General features: G+C 35.6%; 1 protein-coding gene across 1 annotated transcript in view; it reads right to left on the bottom strand.

Moving 5' to 3' along the window:
- Window positions 1-7,648: 7,648 nt before the first annotated feature.
- The window catches only part of LOC131415757 (vitamin D3 hydroxylase-associated protein-like), a 41,538-nt gene continuing 26,331 nt past the window's right edge, over window positions 7,649-22,855 (bottom strand). The window contains exons 11-15 of the mRNA XM_058557575.1: window positions 14,712-14,755; window positions 14,305-14,344; window positions 13,986-14,094; window positions 10,396-10,541; window positions 7,649-7,995 (exon numbers count right to left, since the gene is read on the bottom strand). Of these exons, the coding sequence (XP_058413558.1) occupies window positions 7,867-7,995; window positions 10,396-10,541; window positions 13,986-14,094; window positions 14,305-14,344; window positions 14,712-14,755 (468 nt within the window). The 3' untranslated portion in view covers window positions 7,649-7,866. The remainder of the gene's footprint in view (window positions 7,996-10,395; window positions 10,542-13,985; window positions 14,095-14,304; window positions 14,345-14,711; window positions 14,756-22,855) is intronic.

The raw sequence follows: 22,855 nt of genomic DNA, 5'->3' as shown, positions 1-22,855 counted from the left end.
ATACACAGTCAACACAGTCCTGCCCTATGTGCATGCCCCGACCTCCCAAAGCAGACCCAGTCTCTCCACGGCGGGAGCCCCACACACTCCACCACCGCCCCACACTCTCCACCCACTCCTTGTGCCTGCCCTGTACCACTGAAGTTGGCTCAGTTGCCAGGCTGCAGAGAATCCAGTCACCAATCTATGCAGGCCACAAGTTGCCTGAGGGCTTGTTGTTGGGTGGGGCCAGTCTCTAGGGTGGGCTGCCTGCCCTGGCTGAGCTGGATTAAATCAGTGATCTAGTGGGTGGGGCAGACCCTGGGCTAGCATTGGCCCCAGGGAGAACTCCAATGGTGTCTGTATCAGCATGCCCACACCAGGCCACAACAAAGGCTGCTGCCAATGTCCCAACCCTGGAGAGGTCTCACCTCTCACCAAGATGCACTCAGGGCCTATCAAGTGAGTCTCTTTTCACCAAAGCACTGTGTACTTTTCTTTCTGGTGATTTTAGGTAGTTTTCTGAAGTGGGTGAGTTTTCATGTGGGCCCTTTAAGAGCTGGTTTTAATTTCTTTGTGAACCAGCTTTTCTGGGGGTACTCCCCGATGTTTTAGTAGCTGGCAAAGTCAGATATTATGCCACTCATCTCGATTGTGCTGGGTCCACAAAGTGCCTACGGGGGGGTGCTCCCTGGCTCAGGGCCCTGCTTCTCTGGGGAGGGCTGTGGACCTGTGGGCTGCTCCGGGCCGGCCGTGAGGCTCTGCGGCTTGTGAAGGTGGCGTTTTTTCTCTCCAGAAGGGAGTTTCTGCCTCTTCCACCTCAATTATGATTGTCGTTTGTTGCAGGAGTTCCTCTTATCCAGTTTTCAGTTCTCTCTCAGGGGTAATTTTTCACGAGTAGTTGTAAATTGGCTGTGTCCGCGGGAGGAGGTGAGTTCAGAGTCTGCTTACACCGACATCTTGACTTCCAGAACCTCTTGGAATATATTTTATATTGAACAAAATATATAATTTACCACATTTCTTAGTCCATGTTACAAACACCAATAAAATTAGTTCATTGTGAATGATGACAAATCAAGAAGTATCTCAATGGTGTGATTTTTAATAAAGACAAAGATGACTCTCATTGCTGATAATAATGATGAAATGACACTGCAGTGGATGGTTCCATTACCTAGAGCAATAAAAGAAATGCTTAAGGGAAATGTTATTTCAATAGACAAGGACCATTGTGCATAGCTGAATTCAAGTTAAAGAGTATGCTGCTTTCCGCTGAGTAACAGAAGAATATCTCAATGCCCATCACTTGCTCAAAGTTCCACATTTTGCTTTTTTCTTCTGATAAATAATTCCTGGAAAGGATTTCAAATTTATGTAACATTCACTTTCATATTATGTTCTAATTCCAAAGTTTGTAAAAATGGAGATTTACCTGAAAAATTCCAATCACATCTAATGTCGTCTATTCTCCTTTAATATTCATAAAGGTAGTCTGATATGATGCTTGCATAGATCCAAATGGGTGTCCGAGAAACCAGTGTTAATAAAAATAATGTGATAGAAGACATTTCAACCTTGTTCTTAATTTAGTGAATAGCACTTGAAGTGTCTTTTCTCCTTTCCCTGACTCACCGAGCATCACCAGAGGAAGAATTGAAGTAAGAGCATGAAGGTGAGCATTAGCTTCACACATTGGTGGGGGATTTGTTGAGATTATGTTCTAATTATATTCACATCAAAATTCAGAAAGAAAAGAAAAGCCCTCTGGTCCTCAATTTCCAAATGTCTTCCTTGGAAATACAATTTGCTTTCAAATCTTTCTATATGAAATCTTCCCCTTTTTTATTTTTCATCTCTAACATGATAGCTATATGTATGGGTCACTTATTAAGTGCTTATAACTATATGCTGATCAATTTGCAAATTTAGTTCGCTTACTGTTCTCAACACTCTATGCCATAGCCACAATGTTTGTGGTTTTCAAAGCATTTTCTAAAACATAATCTCATTTGATTCTGACCACAATCTTGTGAAAGAGGATGAATAATTATTAGAATTTCACAAAGGAAATGAAGACTCAGAAAAATCAAGTAGTTTGTTCTAGGTCACACGGTTTGTAAGTGGCAGATTTGAGAATTAAACTAAGTCTTCTTTTAAAGGAGTCTCACTAAGAGGTGAGATCTTTTACTTCCAAAACAAAAGTTCAAATATCATTATTTTAAAAAGTTTCGTATTTCTAAATCAAAAAGTATATTCTTGCAATGATACAGATGATACTCCTGACAATATGAGTGTTTTAGCAGTATTTTTTGTTTTCGTTTTCTATACAATGTTTTAATTGTTCATCATAAAGGTAGCTGGCTAATTGCTACATAGATTTAGAGCTCTTTGTCTTAGATGTTCACGTTTCTCTCCCAATTGCATATGATTTGTGAATGAAATGCTTATTTATCAGGCATTTAGTCTGTAAGTTATGAGGGTAAGAAATATGAGAATATTTTACAGATTGCTGTATTCTCAGAACTGACCACAGCGCCTGGCACCTAATAGGCAGTTAATATTTTATTAATTTAAATCAATATAATTTAACTTAATAAAAGTGATGGCAAAGTGATAATTTAGGGAGAATTAATTCATTTGCTATGAACCTCTACCAGTAATACGCATATATTTAAAAGCTCATAGAAGTGGATTAATGAATGTCTTCATTATCCACTTTTCATTTAATCCATTATCAAACTTAAGAATTGAGTTGATTCTATGGACAGCTAATCTTTGACAAAGGAGCCAAGAACATACAATGGGGAAAAGAAAGTCTCTTCAACAAATGGTGTTGGGAAAACTGGATAGCCACATGCAAAAAAATGAAAGTAGACCCTTACCTTACACCATACACAAAAATTAACTCCAAATGGATTAAAGACTTGAATGTAAGACCTGAAACTATGAAACTTCTAGAAGAAAACATAGGCAGTATGCTCTTTGACATCGGTGTTAGCAACATATTTTCAAACACCATGTCTGACCGGGCAAGAGAAACAATAGAAAAAATAAACAAATGGGACTACATCAAACTAAAAACCTTCTGCACAGCAAAGGAAACCATGAACAAAACAAAAACACAACCTAACAATTGGGAGAAGATATTTGCAAACCATACTTCTGATAAGGGCTTAATCTCCAAAATAAATAAAGAACTCATGCATCTCAACAACAAAAAAAGTAACAACCCAATTAAAAAATGGGCAAAAGACCTGAACAGACATTTCTCTAAAGAAGATATACAGATGGCCAACAGACACATGAAAAGATGTTCAAAATCACTAACTATCAGGGAAATGCAAATCAAAACTACAATGAGATATCACTTCACGCCCGTCACAATGGCTATAATTAACAAGACGGGTAACAACATGTGTTGGAGAGGATGTGGAGAGAAGGGAACTCTCATACACTGCTGGTGGAAGTGCAAACTGGTGCAGCCACTATGGAAAACAGTACGGAGAGTCCTCAAAAAATCAAGGATAGAACTACCATATCATCCAGCTATTCCACTGCTGGGTATTTAGCCAAAGAACTTGAAAACACCAATTTGCAAAGGTACATGCACCCCTGTGTTCATTGCAGCGTTATTCACAATAGCCAAGACTTGGAAGCAACCTAAGTGCCCATCAAGGGACGAATGGATAAAGAAGATGTGGTATATATACACAATGGAATACTACTCAGCCATAAGAAACGATGAAATCCAGCCATTTGTGACAACACGGATGGACATTGAGGGTATAATGCAAAGTGAAATAAGTCAGAGGGAGAAGGTCAAATACCGTATGATTTCCTTCATTAAGTAGTAGATAATAACAACAATAAACAAACACATAGAGACAGAGATTGGATTGGTGGTTACCAGAGTGGAAGGGGGGAGGGAGGAGGGTGAAAGGGATAATTCGGTACATGTGTGTGGTGATGGGTTGTAATTAGTATTTTGGTGGTGAACATGATGTAATCTATGCAGAAATAGAAGTATAATGATGTACACCTGAAATTTTTACAATGTTATAAACCAATGTTACTGCAATAAACAAAAAATTAAAAAAAAAATTGAGTTGATTCATCTTATCATCTATTATGGGAAAATAATGTAAAAATCTCTGACTTGCACTTGGAGAACATTACAAAAAAATTATATCAACAAAGAAGTAATTGCATGATGTTAAGAAACCTTCAGTCATTTTTTTTTTTTTTGAGGAAAATCAGCCCTGAAATAACATCCATGCCAATCCTCCTCTTTTTGCTGAGGGAGACCGGCCCTGAGTAACATCTATTGCCAATCCTCCTCTCTTTTTTTCCCCTTTTTCTCCCCAAAGCTCTAGTAGATAGTTGTATGTCATAGTTGCACATCCTTCTAGTTGCTGTATGTGGGATGCTGCCTCAGCATGGCGGGACAAGCAGTGCGTTGGTGTGCACCCAGGATCTGAACCGGGGCTCCCAGTAGTGCAGTGCGTGCACTCAACCACTAAGCCACGAGGCTGGCCCTTTCATTCATTTAATAAATAGCTATGAGCCACTAATATGGACTAAGAATATTCAGAGGTAAACAAATGAGGTCCCTGCTTCATGGAGCTTATTTTCTGGCCATAGAGACAGATATTAAACCCATAAAAGAATGAATGTGTAATATATTGGTCAGAGATAAGTGTAAGAAGAATTCTAAAGAAGGAGACGGGGATAGATAATGATTTAGGAGAGGTAGGGGAGGGCTATGATAGCTACCGTGTTCATAGACAACCTCTTCATGGAGTAGGTAGTGATGTTGCCATTCTCAGCAGCCAGACAGGAAAGGAGGTTAGGTTTAGAGTGGGATGATGATTCTGGGGCTGTTGCAGCAAGTAATGTGGGGGATCTTATTCAAAATACACATGCCTGCTTTCCACTACCTCCACCATGATGCTGAGAACCAATGGATTAAGAACAGATATTGGCATTCTCTGTGAATTCAAGTTAGTAATCACTAAGTAATTTACTCTAATTAGAAAAAGGCACGTGAGCACAATGTTTCTTTCTATGCACATAGTTCATCTCCTGCATTTGCATCAACTTACCTTAATTATACCTACTTTTTTGGAGAATATGAAGGAGATGATATTCATACAGCTCCAGAAATTTGACCACCTGTTTTGGTCAGGCTTCATTCTTTCAAAATAACAGATAACAATGCTTCTTTGTATACCCGGATATTTTCGATTGGATGCCACACATTGTGAATTTTAACTTCTTAAGTGCTGAATATTCTTGAATTTTTAAAAGAACTCTTAAACTTTGCTCTGGATGGAAATGAAGTTACTTGGAAACAGTTTTATCCCTCTAAGTCATGGTTTCAAGCACTGTTATGTGGACTAGAGCAGCTTTTAGTCTCGGGTTAATTATACTCCACTACCAAGGCAATCACCTTCTAAGTACTCTGACTGATGCTTCACATATTATGAGGTTTTTCTACTCTCGCTAGTGGGAAACAAACTATTTCAGGCTCTAGGGATTGTTGTCCCTTCTTTTTAGATGCCTCTTCCCCCACCTTGGATAATTCCTCACATATATGTGCTGATCAGTATTCAGCCAAAGATTTGAAGGCAATCTCTACAGTTCTCTGTGGCTCTCTTTCTGTGCTGATTTTCCCTCCATGTCATTCTGTCCTGTGAAGTCTAGCCACCTGGACATCCCCATACAGCCAATTCTATCACATCAACTTAAGAAACTGCCAGGCTCTCCCTGGATTCTTCCTCTCAGTGCTGGGGCTGGAAATATCTCTGAGAAGGTAGGTCCGAGAAAACAGGGGCAATTGTGGGGATCTTTCGTCTCTCTCACGATTATCATTGTGCATTGCCTGTTTGTTCAACATCTGAAAACCATTATTTCATATATTTTTTCTGTTTTTTGAGTTATTTAAGGTACAAGGGTTAATCTAGCTCCTGTTATTCCATTTTGGCCAGAAGTAGAAGTTGACTCCCAACGTTTATAGGCTGCTTTTAGGAGGAAGAAGCATAGCAGATTAAATGACATGAAAATATCATGTTGGCTGAGGGTAAAAAATAAGCTGGAAAGATAGTTTGGAATTAGGTTTCAGAGTTTTGAGGCTTGATCTATAGAGCTCTGACTCAATCTTTAAATAGTGGGAAGACAATCATGGCTTCAACAGGAAAGTATCCTGAAGAAAGCAATGATTTAGGAAGACTGAATTAGTAGAAACATCCTGAATAACATACACAGAGAGTGTGTGTGTCTGTGTGTGTAATAGAATCATATAATAGACACATAGGATACATATGCACATAACACATACTTGAGAAACAAAATACAAACAGGATAACATGTAGAACATGTAGAATCTTTGCCTGTTTTGTTCACCTGCACAAGTCATAGGCAATAAATACGTGCATTGAATGAATGAGTGAATAAACGAATATCCTCCGAAATAGTTTATACCATGTCAGCTGTGTAGCTTCAAGAAACATGGCCCTTTTTCCTCCCAATACTTAAAGAACAAAGCATAGGGCAAAGTAATTGAAAGCGATTGTGGATTCTAACTCCACAGAATCAGGATTGTTGCTGTTGGGCAAGGATGGAAAGAAAAAAAAAGTGGGGGGGCTATACAGCTCCTAGAAATTTGGTTCATTTCTTCGGAACCAAAAGAGAGCTCCGATAAGAGATTGGTCGCAATAATAAACTATATTTAACATACAAATTTCTGGCTTACTTTTTCCAAAAATTTATATGATATTAAATATTGCAAAACCATTGTATTATAACTTTTTAAACATTTGAAAGATTCTATAGGATGATAAATATTTCTAAATACTGGACATAATTATAAGTAACAAAATTTGCATTGCATTTTAACTGTGACACGAGTGTCTGATCTATACTCTGGTCCCGCGGTGTTCCCCACTCATTATTTCAGATTAATGAGAATTGATTCAAAGGTGAAACTGAAGCTCTGTAGACAGATCAAGTTGACAATATATATTCTGGGTTTTTCTGTGTAAAGAAAATATTTGAAGCAATGAAAATATCCATATCCATAAAATTAATTTTAGTTTTTTCCTAAGTTAATTCTGTAGCCCCAAAATGAGTCCAAAGACCACAAGGATCAATTTATCTAATTAAAATAGACATTGTGCAGTCTATTGTCTGCTCTTCCCATGGATGGCTCTTTTAGAAATACCTGGGCATTTAAAAGAGAAACAAACTTCAATTGAAGAGAGACAAATTCCAACTGAAGAAGCAGAGATTCATAAAAAATATAATAATAAAAGCCAATGTTGATTGATGAGTACCATATGCCAGGCAGTGTGGCATGCATTTTACATAACTTTGTCTTATTATATCTTTCCTTTCTAAGGTAGATAGGCACAGTCTGAGTTCTAATTGTAACCTTGGCACTTATTAACCTCTCTGGTTTCGATGTCCTCATTTATGAACATGCAGATAATAATGAAACCACTGTTTTTAATGTTGTCCAGGGAATTAGGAGATTTAATCTCAATAAAACTCTTGAAACAATTATGGTTTGTAATAAGTATTTAATAAATGTTATCCCTAAACATTACCATTTCCCCCCACTTTACAGTCACGAAACTAAGGCCAAAAATTAAAGAAAGTTGCCCTAGTTTACCTCCCTAGAAAATGGAATTTGAATTGTCAGGAAAAACTACTATTACATAGCTCATTGGCAGATATTAATCAATTAATTAAAATGTTTAACTTGAGTACCTGGGGAAAGAAATAGATTATATGGGCTCTGAGGGTTGAGGGGTGGAGCAGGGGCGGCTGCATTTCAAGCTCAGTGTTGTGAAGCTTGGGGAAGACAGTCCTTCAGTGGCCTAGGTTTCACTTGTGTCTTCTCCGTTCTTGGGTCACTGTCTCCACCTCCTTCATCAAGCGCAGACACAGCTCATCCCGCCATGGTAAAGCCACACACTGCACTGCAGTGGGAAGCCCCACTCCTCCCTCAACAGTCTGGAAGGGAAAGGAGGTCATGATTCCACAGCTACCTTGTCTGAGCCTTGGCACCATTTCCCTAGGACACATCAGATTCTCCCACACTTGTACAGATGGACTAGGTTTTAGAACAATTTATAGTGAGTTTATTGATTTTAAAATCTGAAAACCATTTGACCCTTCAATTATATGTTTTTACCTTCACCGTGTTTTCTCTTCCTCCCACAGAAAGAAACCACCCAAAAGAGATTTCCGAAAAAAGATGGAATATGAAAAGCATTGAAATAATCACAGCTATATCCTCTGTTGCTGAAGTTTGTACTTTAGATCCTAGGAGGGACTAAAGGTTGTCATCTGCCTGTTGTTTGGTCTTCCTTGAGGGATAAGAGTTTAGGGGAGGAGATGGTTCTTCACCAGAACTGCCGCACTGAGAATAAGCGACAGGAGACCTCAACCAACATGAATTCTTTGCAATGAGCTCTAGTCCAGGGAATGGAACTCTAAGACGAGGTCAGAAGTTTTCTTCAACCGCGTTAGACTCAATGACCCTACCTACTTCTCCAGAGAATGGTAACCTTTGCACTCTGAAAATAGCACTCTTTAAGAGCACTTTCCTCTGACATCAGGAGGTAATTTTAGCTGACTTCAGGCTTTTCAAAACTTGTTCTAATATACTGTTCATCTTTCAATCATTTTCCTCAAAAATTTTACCTATTACATTTAACTTTTAAAAATACTACTAAACTGAATTTATTCTTATTTTATCTTGCTATTTTATTATGCTCCTTAAATAATATTTTCTTTAATTTGTTTTTTAAACCTTCCAGATGGTGATGTATCCATCTCTTACTTATCCTTAGCTTGTACTCCAAATCTTGCTCTTCATCTTGGTTTCCAATCATTTTATCCTCCAGATTAAATCAGCCAAGTGACATACATTTTATACAATTTCACCAAGTTGGCTTCTCTAGAGTCTTTTAAACAAATTACACAATCTTAAAGGTTATTAAGTTAACTATACCTATTTTTAACTTTCATTCATCTACTTCTATTATCTAGTAGTATATTCTCTTTACTAATAACTGTTTGTTTTACACATTTTGTCTATTTATCCCCTAAGTATATGGCACCTTATTTTCTTCAGTCATTGTCTTATCATTAAAAGTGGGAAATAATAAAAATAAAAGTTAATGCTCCTTTTACAGAATGTCAAGACAGATTTCATACGTTCACTCTTCATGTGCTAAAACAGCACTCGAAAGCAGAGATTGCTAAGTTACTATTCATTCACACTTTTATTTAATTTGTGCATTCCAAAAGTCAAATTAATCCACAAGAGGAAATTAATCCCATCTCTAACACAAACTCCAACATAGGAACTTTGAGTTTTCCCAGAAAATTCTAGGGAAAGATAATTAAAGAATGATAATTTGAGTAGTACTTGGAATATCATATCTTACATACTCTAGGTTTTCAATATATATCAATGTTTATCTATCCATCTCTATATCTTTATGTAGAATTTATATAAAATATAAATGTTTCTCAGAACCTACAAAAGAATTGATAACTGTTTGTGGAAATAATATTTGGCTGAAGGACAGATTCCCAAGAAGGAGGTATCAGTTATTTCACTATAGTCCTCCTTGGATACTAGATACTTGGTAACAGGCTAAAATTGGTTGATTTTTTGTTTGTTTGTTGTTACATAGGGATGTAGACATGTTGAGCACTGTACCTTAGGTTTTGCTTTATATGGCTTCTAGAGTTAGCAGCCTATTTATTAAAAATGTTTAAGTTCAGAAATTCATCTCTGAAAATACTCCAAAGACATATGGGTCAGGAATTTCTTAAGACAGAAAATTCTAAAGATTCAATATCAATGAACTCAAACTCCTGTTCTATAAAGTGTAGTGAGGATAAGGAGGAAAATAGAAGGAGGGTGTTCACACCAATAGTGATGGTTTTGGAACGCTCACCTGTTGTTCTAGTCCATAAAACACAAGGAAAATGTCCTTAAATCAGGACAAATACAAGTGTAATAGAAAAACTTATGAAAGAGGGTTTCAGAGTCCTAAAACTCTAAACATTCTATTTTCTACAAAGACCAAATTTGGAATTTAAAGAATACTAGAAATATTTAATTACTTCTTTTTCTAATAAACAGAGAAAGAAAAGTGATTTCTTAGATTCAATCCTATTTGATTGCAAAAGAAAATAACATTCTCATGTAACATTGCCAAATATATATGATAATGTGGCTCAATAGGGCATGAAGGACAGAGAGAGAAAGTAGAGGTCATTAAATTTATCTCTCTCAGAAACTAGAAAAAAATAGCACATCCCCAACATCTGGAGCAGGAAATCCTTAAAAATTCTTTTCCCTGCCACTCAGTGCCCTCTACTGGAGTAACTCACCTTCCGGAGTGTTGTATCCCAGAAGTCATGGTAGTATCCTCGGTATTGTTTCAGCTCCTCCTCATCTTCCTTTGTCACTGTGCCAACGGGGACAATTCCCGCAGGGAAGTTCAGCACATTGTAAAGGAAAGTATAGGATGTAACACCTGGAAATCATGCACGCAGGCTCATCAGAACACCTCCAGTCTTCCCACCATTATGTTTCTCCCTTTCTTGCACCCTTACAAGCTGAAAAGGCAAAGCCTTTTGTCTTCTGCCTTCTACAACTCAGAAAAACAAGTGGCCTTGTTTACATTTTTCAGTGGAGAAAACAAACTGAAATAAGGGGAAATGGTCCCTTCGCTGAAATTACTAAAATTGGGTCCAGATTTCTCATCTTGTTCTCTACTCCACATCTACTCCAAATATTATTTTAAAATGACTGGGGATTTTCATTCCTTAAAAGACATTCATTATACATTGATAGAAAATTAATTGATTTTCAAATATTTATCTATTACCTATTATAATTTAATCACATATATTTTGAGGATATAAATGTGAAAAAAGTATGACATTAAATTTCAGGATGTTTTTAATATAATAGGAACATAACATAGCCATGGTGTTTATTTGTGTTAATAAAGCCCACTCCAGTCATGGTGTATGGTAGGAATAAAATGAAATATTTGTTGATTGAATAAAACAGAAAACATGCTATTTTACAAGCTTATAGTGCAAATAAGAAGTAATTAACCTTTAAAGTCGAAGTGAGAGCATGAATATAAAATTTTTGCTCCCACTAAGAGTAAGAACAATACAAGAGTGTCCCCTCCTACTACTTCTAATGCAATAAGTGAAGAAAAGGAAATAGAAGGTATATAGAACAGGAAGGAAGAAATAAAACTGTCTTTGTTCACAAATGATGTGATTTGTCTATACAGAAAATCTGAAAGTACTGATGGGAAATAAACCCTCCTGGAACAAATAAGGGATTATAGCAGGGTTACAGAATGCAAAAGTCAATTGCTTTCTTCTATATTAGCAATGAACAAGTGAAATTTGAAATTAATAACGTAATACCATTTACAATAGCATCCCAAACGTTGAATTCTTAGGTACAAATCTAACAAAATATGTAAAAGACATAGATGAAAAAAACTACAAAACTAAGATGAAAGATATCGTAGAAGAACTAAATAAGTGGCGAAATATTCCCTGTTCATGACTCAATATTATCAAGATGTCAGGTCTTCCCAACTTGATCTACAGATTTAATGCAATCACAATCAAAATCCCAACAAGTTATTTTGTGCATCTTGATTCTAAAGTTTATAAGGAGAGCTGACATCCCTGGAATAGCTAACATAATATTGAAGAAGAACAAAAAGTTGAAGGGCTGACTATTCTAATTTCAAGACTTACTATAAAGCTACAGTAATTAATACAGTGTTATATTGGTGAAAGAATAGATATATCTATTCTCTATTCTCTATTTCAGAATAGAGAACCCAAAATAGATTCCCATAAACATAGTCAACTTCTCTTTGATAAAAGAGCAAAGGCAAGACAACGTACAAAAAATAGTCTTTTCAACAAATGGCACTGGAACAACTGGACATCCACATGCAAAAAAAAATCAATCTAGACACAGACCTACACACTTCAGAAAAATTAACTCAAAACAGATCACAGGCCTAATGTAAAAGGCAAAACTATAAAACTCCTAGAAGATAACATAGAAAATCCAGGTGACCTTGGGTATGGCAATGACTTTTTTGATAAAACACTACAGATGCAAACTATGAAAGAAATAATTGATAAGCTAGATTTTATTAAAATAAAAAATTTCTGCTTGCAAAAGACACTGTCAAGAGAATGAAAAGATGAGCCACAGACTGGGAGAAAATATTTGCAAAAGACATATCTGAAAAAAGACCACTATCCAAAACATACAAAGAACTCTTAAAACTCAACAATAAGAAAATGAAGAACCAGTTAAAATATGGTCCAAAGACCTTGGAACATATGGAACAAACTCCTCACGAAAGAAGTTGTACAGACGGCAAATAAGCATATGCAGAGATGCTCCACATCATACGTCATTAGGGATATACAAACTAATGCAACATTGAGATACCACTACGCATCTGTTAAAATGGCTAAAATCCAGAACACTAACAACAACAAATGCTGGTAAGGATGTGGAACAAGAGGAACTCTCATTTATTCCTGGTGGGAATGCAAAATGGTAGGGCTACTTGCAAGACAGTTTGGCAATTTCTTACAAAAATCAATATACTCTTACCATATGACCCAGCAATCACGCTCCTTTGTATTTACCCCAAAGAAGCTGAAAACTTATGTCCACACAAAAACCTGCACATGAATGTTTACAGCAGCTTTAATCATACTTGCCAAAACTTGGAAGCAACCAAGATGCCCTTCAGTGGAGGAATGGATAAATAAATCGTGGTACATACAGACAATGGAATATTATTCAGAGCTAAAAACAAACAAGCTATTAAGCTATGAAAAGATGTAGAGGAAACTTAAATGCATGTTACTAAATGAAAAAAGTCAGTCTTAGAAGGCTACATACTGTATGATTCCAACTATATGACATTCTGGAAAAGGCAATACTATGGAGACAGTAAAAAGTTTGGTGGTTGTCACGTATTAGGGGGGAAGGAATGAAAAGGAGGAGCACATAGGATTTTTAGGGCAGTGAAGCTATTCTATGTGATACTACAATGACGGATATATGTCATTATACATCTTTCAATTCCCATAGAATGTACAATACTAAGAGTGAGCCCTAATGTAAACTGTGGAGTTTGGGTGATAATGATGTGTCAATGTAGGTTTATCAATTGTAACAAATGTCCCACTCTGATGCAGGATGTTGATAACAGGAGAGGCTATTTATGTCTGGAGGCAGGGGGTATATGAGAAATCTCCTATCTTCTGCTCAGTTTTGTTGTGAACCTAAAAGTACACACCCAAAAAGCCTACTTGAAAAAATTTGCAAATAGAGGATTATCACCCTTCAGAGTATAGTGGAGAAATTAGTGGGTAAGTAGTGAGAGGGCATGGTCTTAGTCCTCATTCTATTATTTTCAAACCATGTGACCTTAAATTCATAGTTTTAAATTACTTTATCACTTTCCTTAAATACAAAATAGAAGAGGATTAAAAGCCTTGTCTTTCATACTCACAGTGGTTGTGAAAATCAAATTAAATAATGCACACCAAAAAAACTTATAAGCCACCAAATGCTGCATGAATAAGAATTTAGAACTATTTGGCTAGGGAAAAGAAGAGGAAAAGATGAATAACAAGTAAATAAATGACTTTGAGAATAATAGAAAACAAATTCAGAGGCATAACAAGTTTAGAGAAAGGAGTTAAGGCTGATGGCAATCTCATGCAAGGTAGGTTCTAATATATTCAATCTTAAATTTTTCAATTAATATAACACTAAAGTGGTGACAAATCCAAGGTTAGAATACAATTCTTCTGATTTATAAACCGGTACAATTTCCCCTATATCTTGTACTACATTGTATTTGTCTAATTTAAAGACCAAAGAACTAAAAGTTATTTTTTACCAAGGAGAATCCCACTAGAAGCCGAGTTGAAGGCTGGACATACAGCAGGACAGAGAATAACATCCAACTCCAAGGATTTCCATTTGTCAATGAATTCACGCTGATAAGTCTAGAAAGAAGAGAAGAATCCAACACAAACATTACTATATGTACAAGAAAAAATGGCTTCCATTACTTTAGAGAATTTTGTCCTTTAAAATTGCTGTAGGTGAGGTAATGAAATCATACTTTTACCAGGGAAGTTGGATTTTCAACACACCATGATTGAGCTTCCAGCAAAGCTCATACCCTAATCCTTACTGGAAGAAATCTGAATTACCTTCAGAGCGTACTGTTGCTTCCAGAGCTTCTTCACTGACCTGCAAGACATGGCACAGACATTAAGGTGAACACAGATGTCCCAGTTTATAACCTCAGTATATGTTTTGGCAGAAGTCCTGAACTTTCTCTGTATCTACTAACCACTCCCCTTTCCCAAAACTCATTTAATCTCTTTTACTTTTCTTTCAGTTATCTCATTCAGCACTTCTCCTTCTGCTTCTCCTGGTAACTTAATATCACTATTTTTTTACCCTCAAATCCACATTTATTCTCCAACTATAAATATTCAACATAATTCACCATAGGGCTTTACTCTTATATTTGTGTCGGGTTTCCTACTTTGAGGACAATAAATCTCAGTAATCTAACTAACACTCTCTTATGCATGTACACAGATAAACTCACCCAACGCCGCAGGTTTTCTCTAAGAATTTGGCCAGCCGTGGGACCTAGAAGAAGTCACAGATCAGTTTAGATTCATCAAGAAGAACCATAACTGTACAAGCAGAGCACAGAGTCTGTGTTGGGACTTGCAAAGATTGAGGTGGGAAATTACAAGTCTCCTTTGTGGATGAATATTTTAATATTATGGTATTCTATTAGTTGATACAGAGTGAAGTTTCAGACATATTGAAAAGAGATATAAAACTAGGTAAATAGGTTTCTCTTGGGGAAATATTTTGTATTTGGAAATTATGTATACAGGTATACTTCATTTTATTGTGCTTCACTTTATCGCACTTCACAGACATGGCATTTTTTACAAAACCCTCTGACAGCAAAAAGATTACAACTTGCTGAAGGCTCAGATGATGGTTAGCATTTTTTAACAATAAGGTATTTTTTAATTAAGGTATGTACATTGTTTCTTTATACATAGTGCTATTGAACACTTAGTAGACTATAGTATAAACACAACTTTTATATTCACTGGAAAACCAAAAAATTTGTGTGACTCACTCTATTGTGATATTCACTTTATTGTGGCAGTCTGGAATTGAACCTGCAATATCTCTGAGATATGCCTGTATATATGTATGTGTGTGTGTATACACGTGTATGAATGAGATACATGAGGCAACTGTTTTTAGATGAATGTGTGGCAGTGCAGGACTGTGAATTCATATAAAAAATAGCTCCTGGGGATCTGTGAGCTGAAGGATTATTCTGAAGTTCCCACAGTGCTTGGATACATAGGATTTCGGAATATCTAGAGGAAAGATACTTTGCTGAACAATATGGTTACTCAGTAGACACTGAAGGAAAGCTAAGCCTTAGCCATAGGACTTTTCTACCACTACAGTAATAGCTACTCTAGGATAATTCTAACAAAGTTCAAACACAAAATTTGAAAGGTTAAGATTAACTGATTAGGAAATTAACTGCCTGCATGAAAAAAACAAAAACAAAACTCTAATACGTCAATTCTCTCTAAAGAAAACTGCTAAATTCAGAGTCTCTATTACCTAGCATTCACACTGTTTGGCAGACAATAAAAAAAATTCTAGACATTAAAAGAAGCAGGAAAATATGATTCATAAGTGGAAGGAGAGGGCAGTCAGTGGAAACAAACCCTGAGAGATGACCTGGATGTTGGAATTAGCAGACAAGTATGTTACATCACCTAAAAAAAATATGTCTAAGGACTTAAAAAATGGTCATAATAAATGAAAAGATGTGTAGATGGGGAAATATTAGCAGTGAAATAGAGCCTATAAAAAGAATCAAATGGGAATTCTAAAAGCAAAAAATAAAATATATAAAATGAAAACTTCACTGAACAGCCATTACATAAGATTGGATGCAGGAGAAGAAAGAGTCAATGAACTTAAAGATCAATCAATAGACATTACTCTCTCCAAAGAAACAAAAACAAAAATTGAAAATAAAGCATCAGTAATAAGCAGAACAGTATTATGCAGTCTATCATACATGTTATTAGAGTCAAGAGGAAGAAGAACAAAAAGACTGTGATAGAAAATATATGTGAAGTAATAATGGCTGAAAAGTTATCCAAATTTACTAAGAAAAATATCAATTTATAAATCTAAGAAGGAAAAATAAATACCCGTAGGCACAACATTGTCAAGCTGCTAAAACCCAAAGATAAAGAGAAAATTTTGAAAATAGACAGAGAAAAGATGCATTGCATACAGGGGAAAAACCATGCAAATGACAGATCTTTCATGAGAAGTAATGAAAGTCAGAAGATAATGGAATGTCATCAATAAAGTGCTGGGGAGTAGGGGGGTTATCAACTAGAATTGTATATGCAATGAAAATGTTATTATACTACAAAGGAAAATTTAAGATAGTTTTCAGATAGACAATTGAAAGAATTTTTTGCTAACAGACCTGCAGTAAAGGAAATATTCAAGAACATTATTTTTGCTGAAGGGAATACACACCCTGTGGGAACCTAATGTGCATGATGAAATAAAGAATACCATGAATAGTGAATATGTGAGTAAATATACAAAAATGTATTTTTCTTAACTTCTTTAAAAGCCTAATGATTGTCTAAAACAAAAATTATAACAATCATATGGGATTTATAATATATGTACAGTAACATATTTGACAATATCACAAAGTATAGGGGTTAAAACAAACCATATAGTTGCCAGATTCTTACATTTCTTGTGAACTGAGACAATATGAACTCTAAGTACACTGTGAAAAGTTAAGGATGCTTATTGTAATCCCTAGAGCAACCAATAAAATGTAAAAAAAGGAAGTAGAGCTGAAAATCCAAAAGAGAAATTACAATGGAATACTAATAAACATTTGATTTGTTATATAGCAAAAAGGAAGGACTAGACAATCCAACAAATAAAAATAACAAACAGAAATCATTTTGTATGACAGATGGAATAAATAAAGGTAAACAACAAAATGGTAATTCTAATCTAAACATATCAATAATTACACTAAATGTAAATGAATTTAAAACTCCAATTATAAGGCAGAGATTATCGATCTGGATAACAACCACAACAGAGTTATGGGCTATCTAAAATCACTACCTCGTTATAAAAGACAAGCACAACTCTAATACTAAAACTTGATATAGCTTTTATAAGAAAAGAATATTAAAAAAAATGTCATTTGCATACATGCAAAAATTCTCAGAAAAATATTAGCAAATCAAATCCACTGTTATATAAATTGATAGTATACCACTAGCAAGTGAGATTTATTCAGGAATTCAAAGCTGTTTTAACTTTCAAAACATTCAGTAAAGGAAATTTATTTTATTACCATAATAAAGGAGAAAAGTAAATATGATATTCCCAACAGGTGAAGAAAAAAAATTTTGTAAATAAAAACCCCTTGTTTATAAAAAACTCTCAGAAAATTGGGAATAAAAGGAAATTTCTCAGTCTAATTAAAAGTATCTATGACAAATGTATAGCAAATGTCATATTTTTATTTATATTTTTTTTGTGAGGAGGATCAGCCCTGAGCTCACATCTGATACCAATCCTCCTCTTTTTGCTGAGGAGGAGTGGCCCTGAGTTAACATCCGTGCCCATCTTCCTCTACTTTATATGGGATGCTGCCACAGCATATGGCTCAACAAGCAGTGCGTTGGTGCACACCCAGGATCCGAACCGGAGAACCCTGGGCCGCTGCAGCGGAGCGCGTGCACTTAGCTGCTTGCACCACTGGGCGAGCTGCTAGCACATGTCATATTTAATGATGAAATACTTAATATGTTCCTTTTAGAACAAGGCCAAGGCAAGGGTGACCATTTTAGATTCAATGTTGTACTGGGGGTCATAGCCAGTGAATACAGCAAGGCAAAAGAATAAAAAATTAAAAATTAAATAAATAGAAGACTCAAAAATTGTGAAAAAAGAAGTAAAATTTTTTCTATTCACAGAAGCTATGATTAAATATGTAGAAAAATTTTAGGCATGGTTTGGCAGACATTTTCTATAAAGAGCCAGATAGTAAATATTTTGGGCTCTGCAGGCCTTACAGTCTCTATTGCAACTACTCAACTCTGCTGTAGACAGTCATAGAAAATATGTAAGCGAATGAGAATTCCTGTGTTCCAATAAAACTCTATGAAAACAAGTAGTGGGCTGTATTTGTTCAACATGCCCTAGTTTGCCAACCCCTGATCTAAGGAATCTCCAAAGCAATGATTAAATCTACTAAGTAAATTTACCTTGATAAATTTATCACAGGATAGAAGAATTAAATTACCGTTCATTGTATTTCAGTATAATAGCAGGAAACAATTGAAAATGAAATTATAAAAATTCCCATTAGTGATATCACTAAAATATAAAATACACAGGAAAACATCTAAGAAAAAGCAAAAGGCCTCTGCATTGAAAACACTGCAGAAATTTCTAAAAGACAAATGGCGAATTATACCACATTCATGGGTTAGATGACTCTTTTTAAGATGCCAATTCTCCCCAAATTGATATATAAATTCATTGCAACTCCAAGCATAAACTAAGAGACATTGTAAAATATAGAAATGGACAAGCTATTTCTAAAATTTTTTTACTGAAATGCAATGGACCTAGAATAGCCAGTTTTTAAAAAGAATATAACTGGAGAATTTACACTACTTGACTTTAAGAATTATGATAAAGCTTCACTAATCAAGACGGTATGACATTAGCATAGGATAATAGATCAAAAGAACAGAATAAAGAGTTCAGAAATAGACCCACACATATACAATGAATTAATTATTTTTTTCGGCAGGGGAAGCTTCCCTCTAAGCTAACATCTGTTGCCCATCTTCTCCCTTTTTTCTTCCTTTTGCCCCCCAAGCCCAGTACACAGTTGGATATAGTTGTGTGTTCTTCCAGTTCTATGTGAGTGCCTCCACAGCATGGCTACTGACAAATGAGTGGTGTGGTTCCCCATAAGAAACCAAACCCAGGCCGCTGAAGCGGAGCACACCGAACTTAACCACTAGGCCATTAGGGCTGGCTGTATGATCGATTGAGTTTTGACAAAGCAATTTAATGGGGAAAATTAAAGTCTTTCAACAAATGGTGCTGGAACACGTTACTCATATGGAATAAAAAGACCCCAAAACCTTACCTCATGGTACAAACAAACTTTAATTCTAGATGACTTATGTGTCTAAACATAGAAGATACATATATAATACTTCTAGAATAAAATGTAGATTATTTTCAGGACTTTGAGATAACCAAATTTTTTTGGACAGGGCAGAGAAAGCAATAACCATAAAATAAAAACAATAAATAAATTAGATTGTCAGAATTACAAACATCTGCTATCAAAAGATACTATTAAGAAAATGAATAGGCAAGCTGTGGATTGGGAGAAAACATTTTCACCACATATATCTGACAAAGGACTTACATTTAGAACACATATATAACAAGAAACAGTTTTTAAAAAGAGCTAAGGAACTGAATAGCTAGTTCACAAAATAAGATGTATGAATAGTTAGTAAGTACACGAAAATACTCAACGTCATCAATCACCAGGGAAATAAAAATTAAACCCACAATCAAATATCATAACACAAAGTAGAAGAGCTAAAATTAAAAATACTGACAACATCAAGTATTGATGAGGTTGTAGAGCAACCAGAACTCTCATACATTGCTGATACAAGTGTAAAATGGTAAAACAATTTTGAAAAGTAGTTTGGCAGTTTCAAATAAAGTTAAACATCTACTGCCCTAAGACTCAGCAATTCTACTCCTAAGTATGCACCCAAGGAAAATGAGAACATAGGGATTATACCAGCTTTATAGAAAACTATCCAAATGTTGGAGAAAGAATTTTTAAAACATGATATATTCATGCAATGGAATACTAATAACCATATAAAAGAATGAACAGCTACACTGATACACACAAACACATGGATAAATTTCACAGACACGTTGAGCAAAAAGAAGCTAGACTCAAAGAGGACAAACTGTAATTTCATATACATGAAGTTCCAGAACTGACAAAATTAATATATGGTGAAAAATATCAGACAGGGGAATGAGGGACCGTTTTAGGGTGAAGAAAATATTCTATATCTTGATAGGATATAAGTTACATAAGTGTGCTCATTTGTCAAAATCTATCAAATTGGGCATATAACATTTGTACATTTCACTGTATGTAAGTATTACCACACACACAAAAAGAACCAGCAATAAATATTGAACTCTAGTTTTATCGTTCACAGTGGTATTCTATTCAAATAGGGAAAGGGCAAATACTAAAATACTAAACTCTGTGGCTCTGGATTGGAATTGTATAAGTATGTACTCATGATATTTAATATATTGAATATAGAGATATATAATTTATAAAAATATGTAGAAATATACCGTTCTATATTTATCTTTTTCTTAGCTCTATCTAGAAGCAATGACCTATCAATTGCAATGAGCACACTTTAGTTTCTAAATACCATTCTTCATTAAAAGGAAGCAGGTTACTTGAAGGGCTGGGGCAGGGGAAATAGAAATGGAGCCTGGAACATTCTGTGACAGCAGAAAGTAAAGAGGTGCACAGAAAAGGATGAGGCCATAATAAAGGGACACAGGAGCCAGTCGGACGGGATTCCTACTGGCCAGATCTTGACTAATTTGAGCATAAAGATAAATAATAGTAAAAATCATAACCCACTTCATAAAATAAGAGTGAATTATTTAGCCCATATGTATAAAAACAAGGTGAAGAGATAAATAGGGGGAAAGGGAAAGCTCTTCCTTACAATAGAATGAATATTAATAACTATATAACAAACAATAAAGTTGGAAAATCAACAAGGGAAGATGAAACTAGTGGGTGAAAAGTTGATTACACACAGGAAACGTGCAGCATCTCATAGTATCTCCACAAATATCATTTATTAGCAAAAGGAGAAAATAGGAAATTTACAATAGAGAAGTCTGGCAGTAACCATTTTCACCAAGAAATCAAAGCTAGTATTAGCAAAATTGGGAGAAACTGACATCACAGGCCTGCTTATATGAGGCATTGAGAAGAACATAGCCTTACTTCAGTGACATTCTTGACCAAAAAATACATAATCTGATTTTCAGGGAACAACAGACAATGATCAGAAACATTCTACAATGTCCTATACCTTTCAATAATATCAAAGTCACAGAGACAAAGAAGACTGAGGAATTGTTTCACGTGAAAGTAGGCTAAAAAGATTTGATAACTAAATGTAATATATGATCCTGAATGGAATTCATATTTGGAGGAAAAAAGTGCCAGAAAGAACATTATTGGGGCAATCGAATACAACAGAATATGAACTCTGGATTAGATAATAGTAATGTATTGATGTTAAATTTCCTGATTATGATAAGTATAATCTGATTATGTTAGAGAACATCAGTTTTCTTTGGAAAAACATACTAAAATATTTAGGGATAAAGGTGCATGGTATCACCAAATTACTCTCAGGGTTCAAAAAAAATAATATGCAAAAAGAAAGACATGTAGAGAGAATGATAGAGCGACTGAGACAATATGTAAACCACTGATGAATCTGGGAGTTCCTTGTACTATTCTTGTAGCTTCTCTGTAAGTTGGAAATTATATGAAAATAAAAAGTTACCAAAGAAGTGCTTTGCTCATTTGTAGCCAGTGGAAGCATGTATTAAAGACTTTTAAGGTGTCTGCCAAGCTGATAAACTTCGCTTTTCTCTGGGGTCCTGCCTCCAAACCCAATGGGGAGAATTTCTGGCAACCAAATTTGTCTTGCACAGAACCTCTATCCCAACTACAGCTGATTGAATATACTGAAGACACCTCACCCTATTAAGTAACTAAGACATTTTTCACCAGGTCCTTTAAAAATAAGACTAAATGATTTATTTGAGAAGAAATGCATGCCCTTTTGTTCTCGCAGTTGCCTTTTCCCAGAGAGACTTTCAGTCTCTCTCTCTCTGTACCTTACTCATAATTGATTTATCTGAATGGTTAGATACTGACACCCTGAACTTCTTCGTTTTCTTTGAGCAGAATTAAGACCTTGCACACGAATGGCTCTTCTCCCGAGGATATCCTTGCCTTGTCTGTTCCTCCATGGTGTAAGTTTCCTGGGGAGACTCTGTTCCTGCAGGGGTGAGACCTGTATTTCTGAGAGGGTTTAACTCAGGAGGGAAAGTAGTAGGAAGCACATTTGGCCTTAAATCCCACCCACGTTCTCCAATCCAGTCTCACTAACAATAAGGTTGATATTTTTATCTGCCTCTGTCTGATTCCTACATCTCTAAAATTGGGTCAGAACCCATGAGGGGAAAGGGATGTGATTAATTATTACCCTCCAACTGCCAGGCAGTCTCTGCAGGGTGGCTGGAAAAGCAAGGAAAGCAGCCTACAGGAAGAGAGATGACGCAGACCTGAAAAGATAAGCACTGATGAAATACGGGGTTCTAATAGCTTTTGAATTTCTTATTCTAGTTTCTTCTTCAATTCCAGTCACATTTCTCTCTCCCCTTGGACTCTAAAAGATAACATATTTCTTTAGAATAAATCCTCCTTTGGGACTGAGACTAGGATCCAGAGCCCGAGCTGAT

Source organism: Diceros bicornis, chromosome 17 (assembly GCF_020826845.1).
Source record: "Diceros bicornis minor isolate mBicDic1 chromosome 17, mDicBic1.mat.cur, whole genome shotgun sequence".
NCBI lineage: Eukaryota > Metazoa > Chordata > Mammalia > Perissodactyla > Rhinocerotidae > Diceros > Diceros bicornis.
This window is presented reverse-complemented; position numbering and strand designations above follow the sequence as displayed.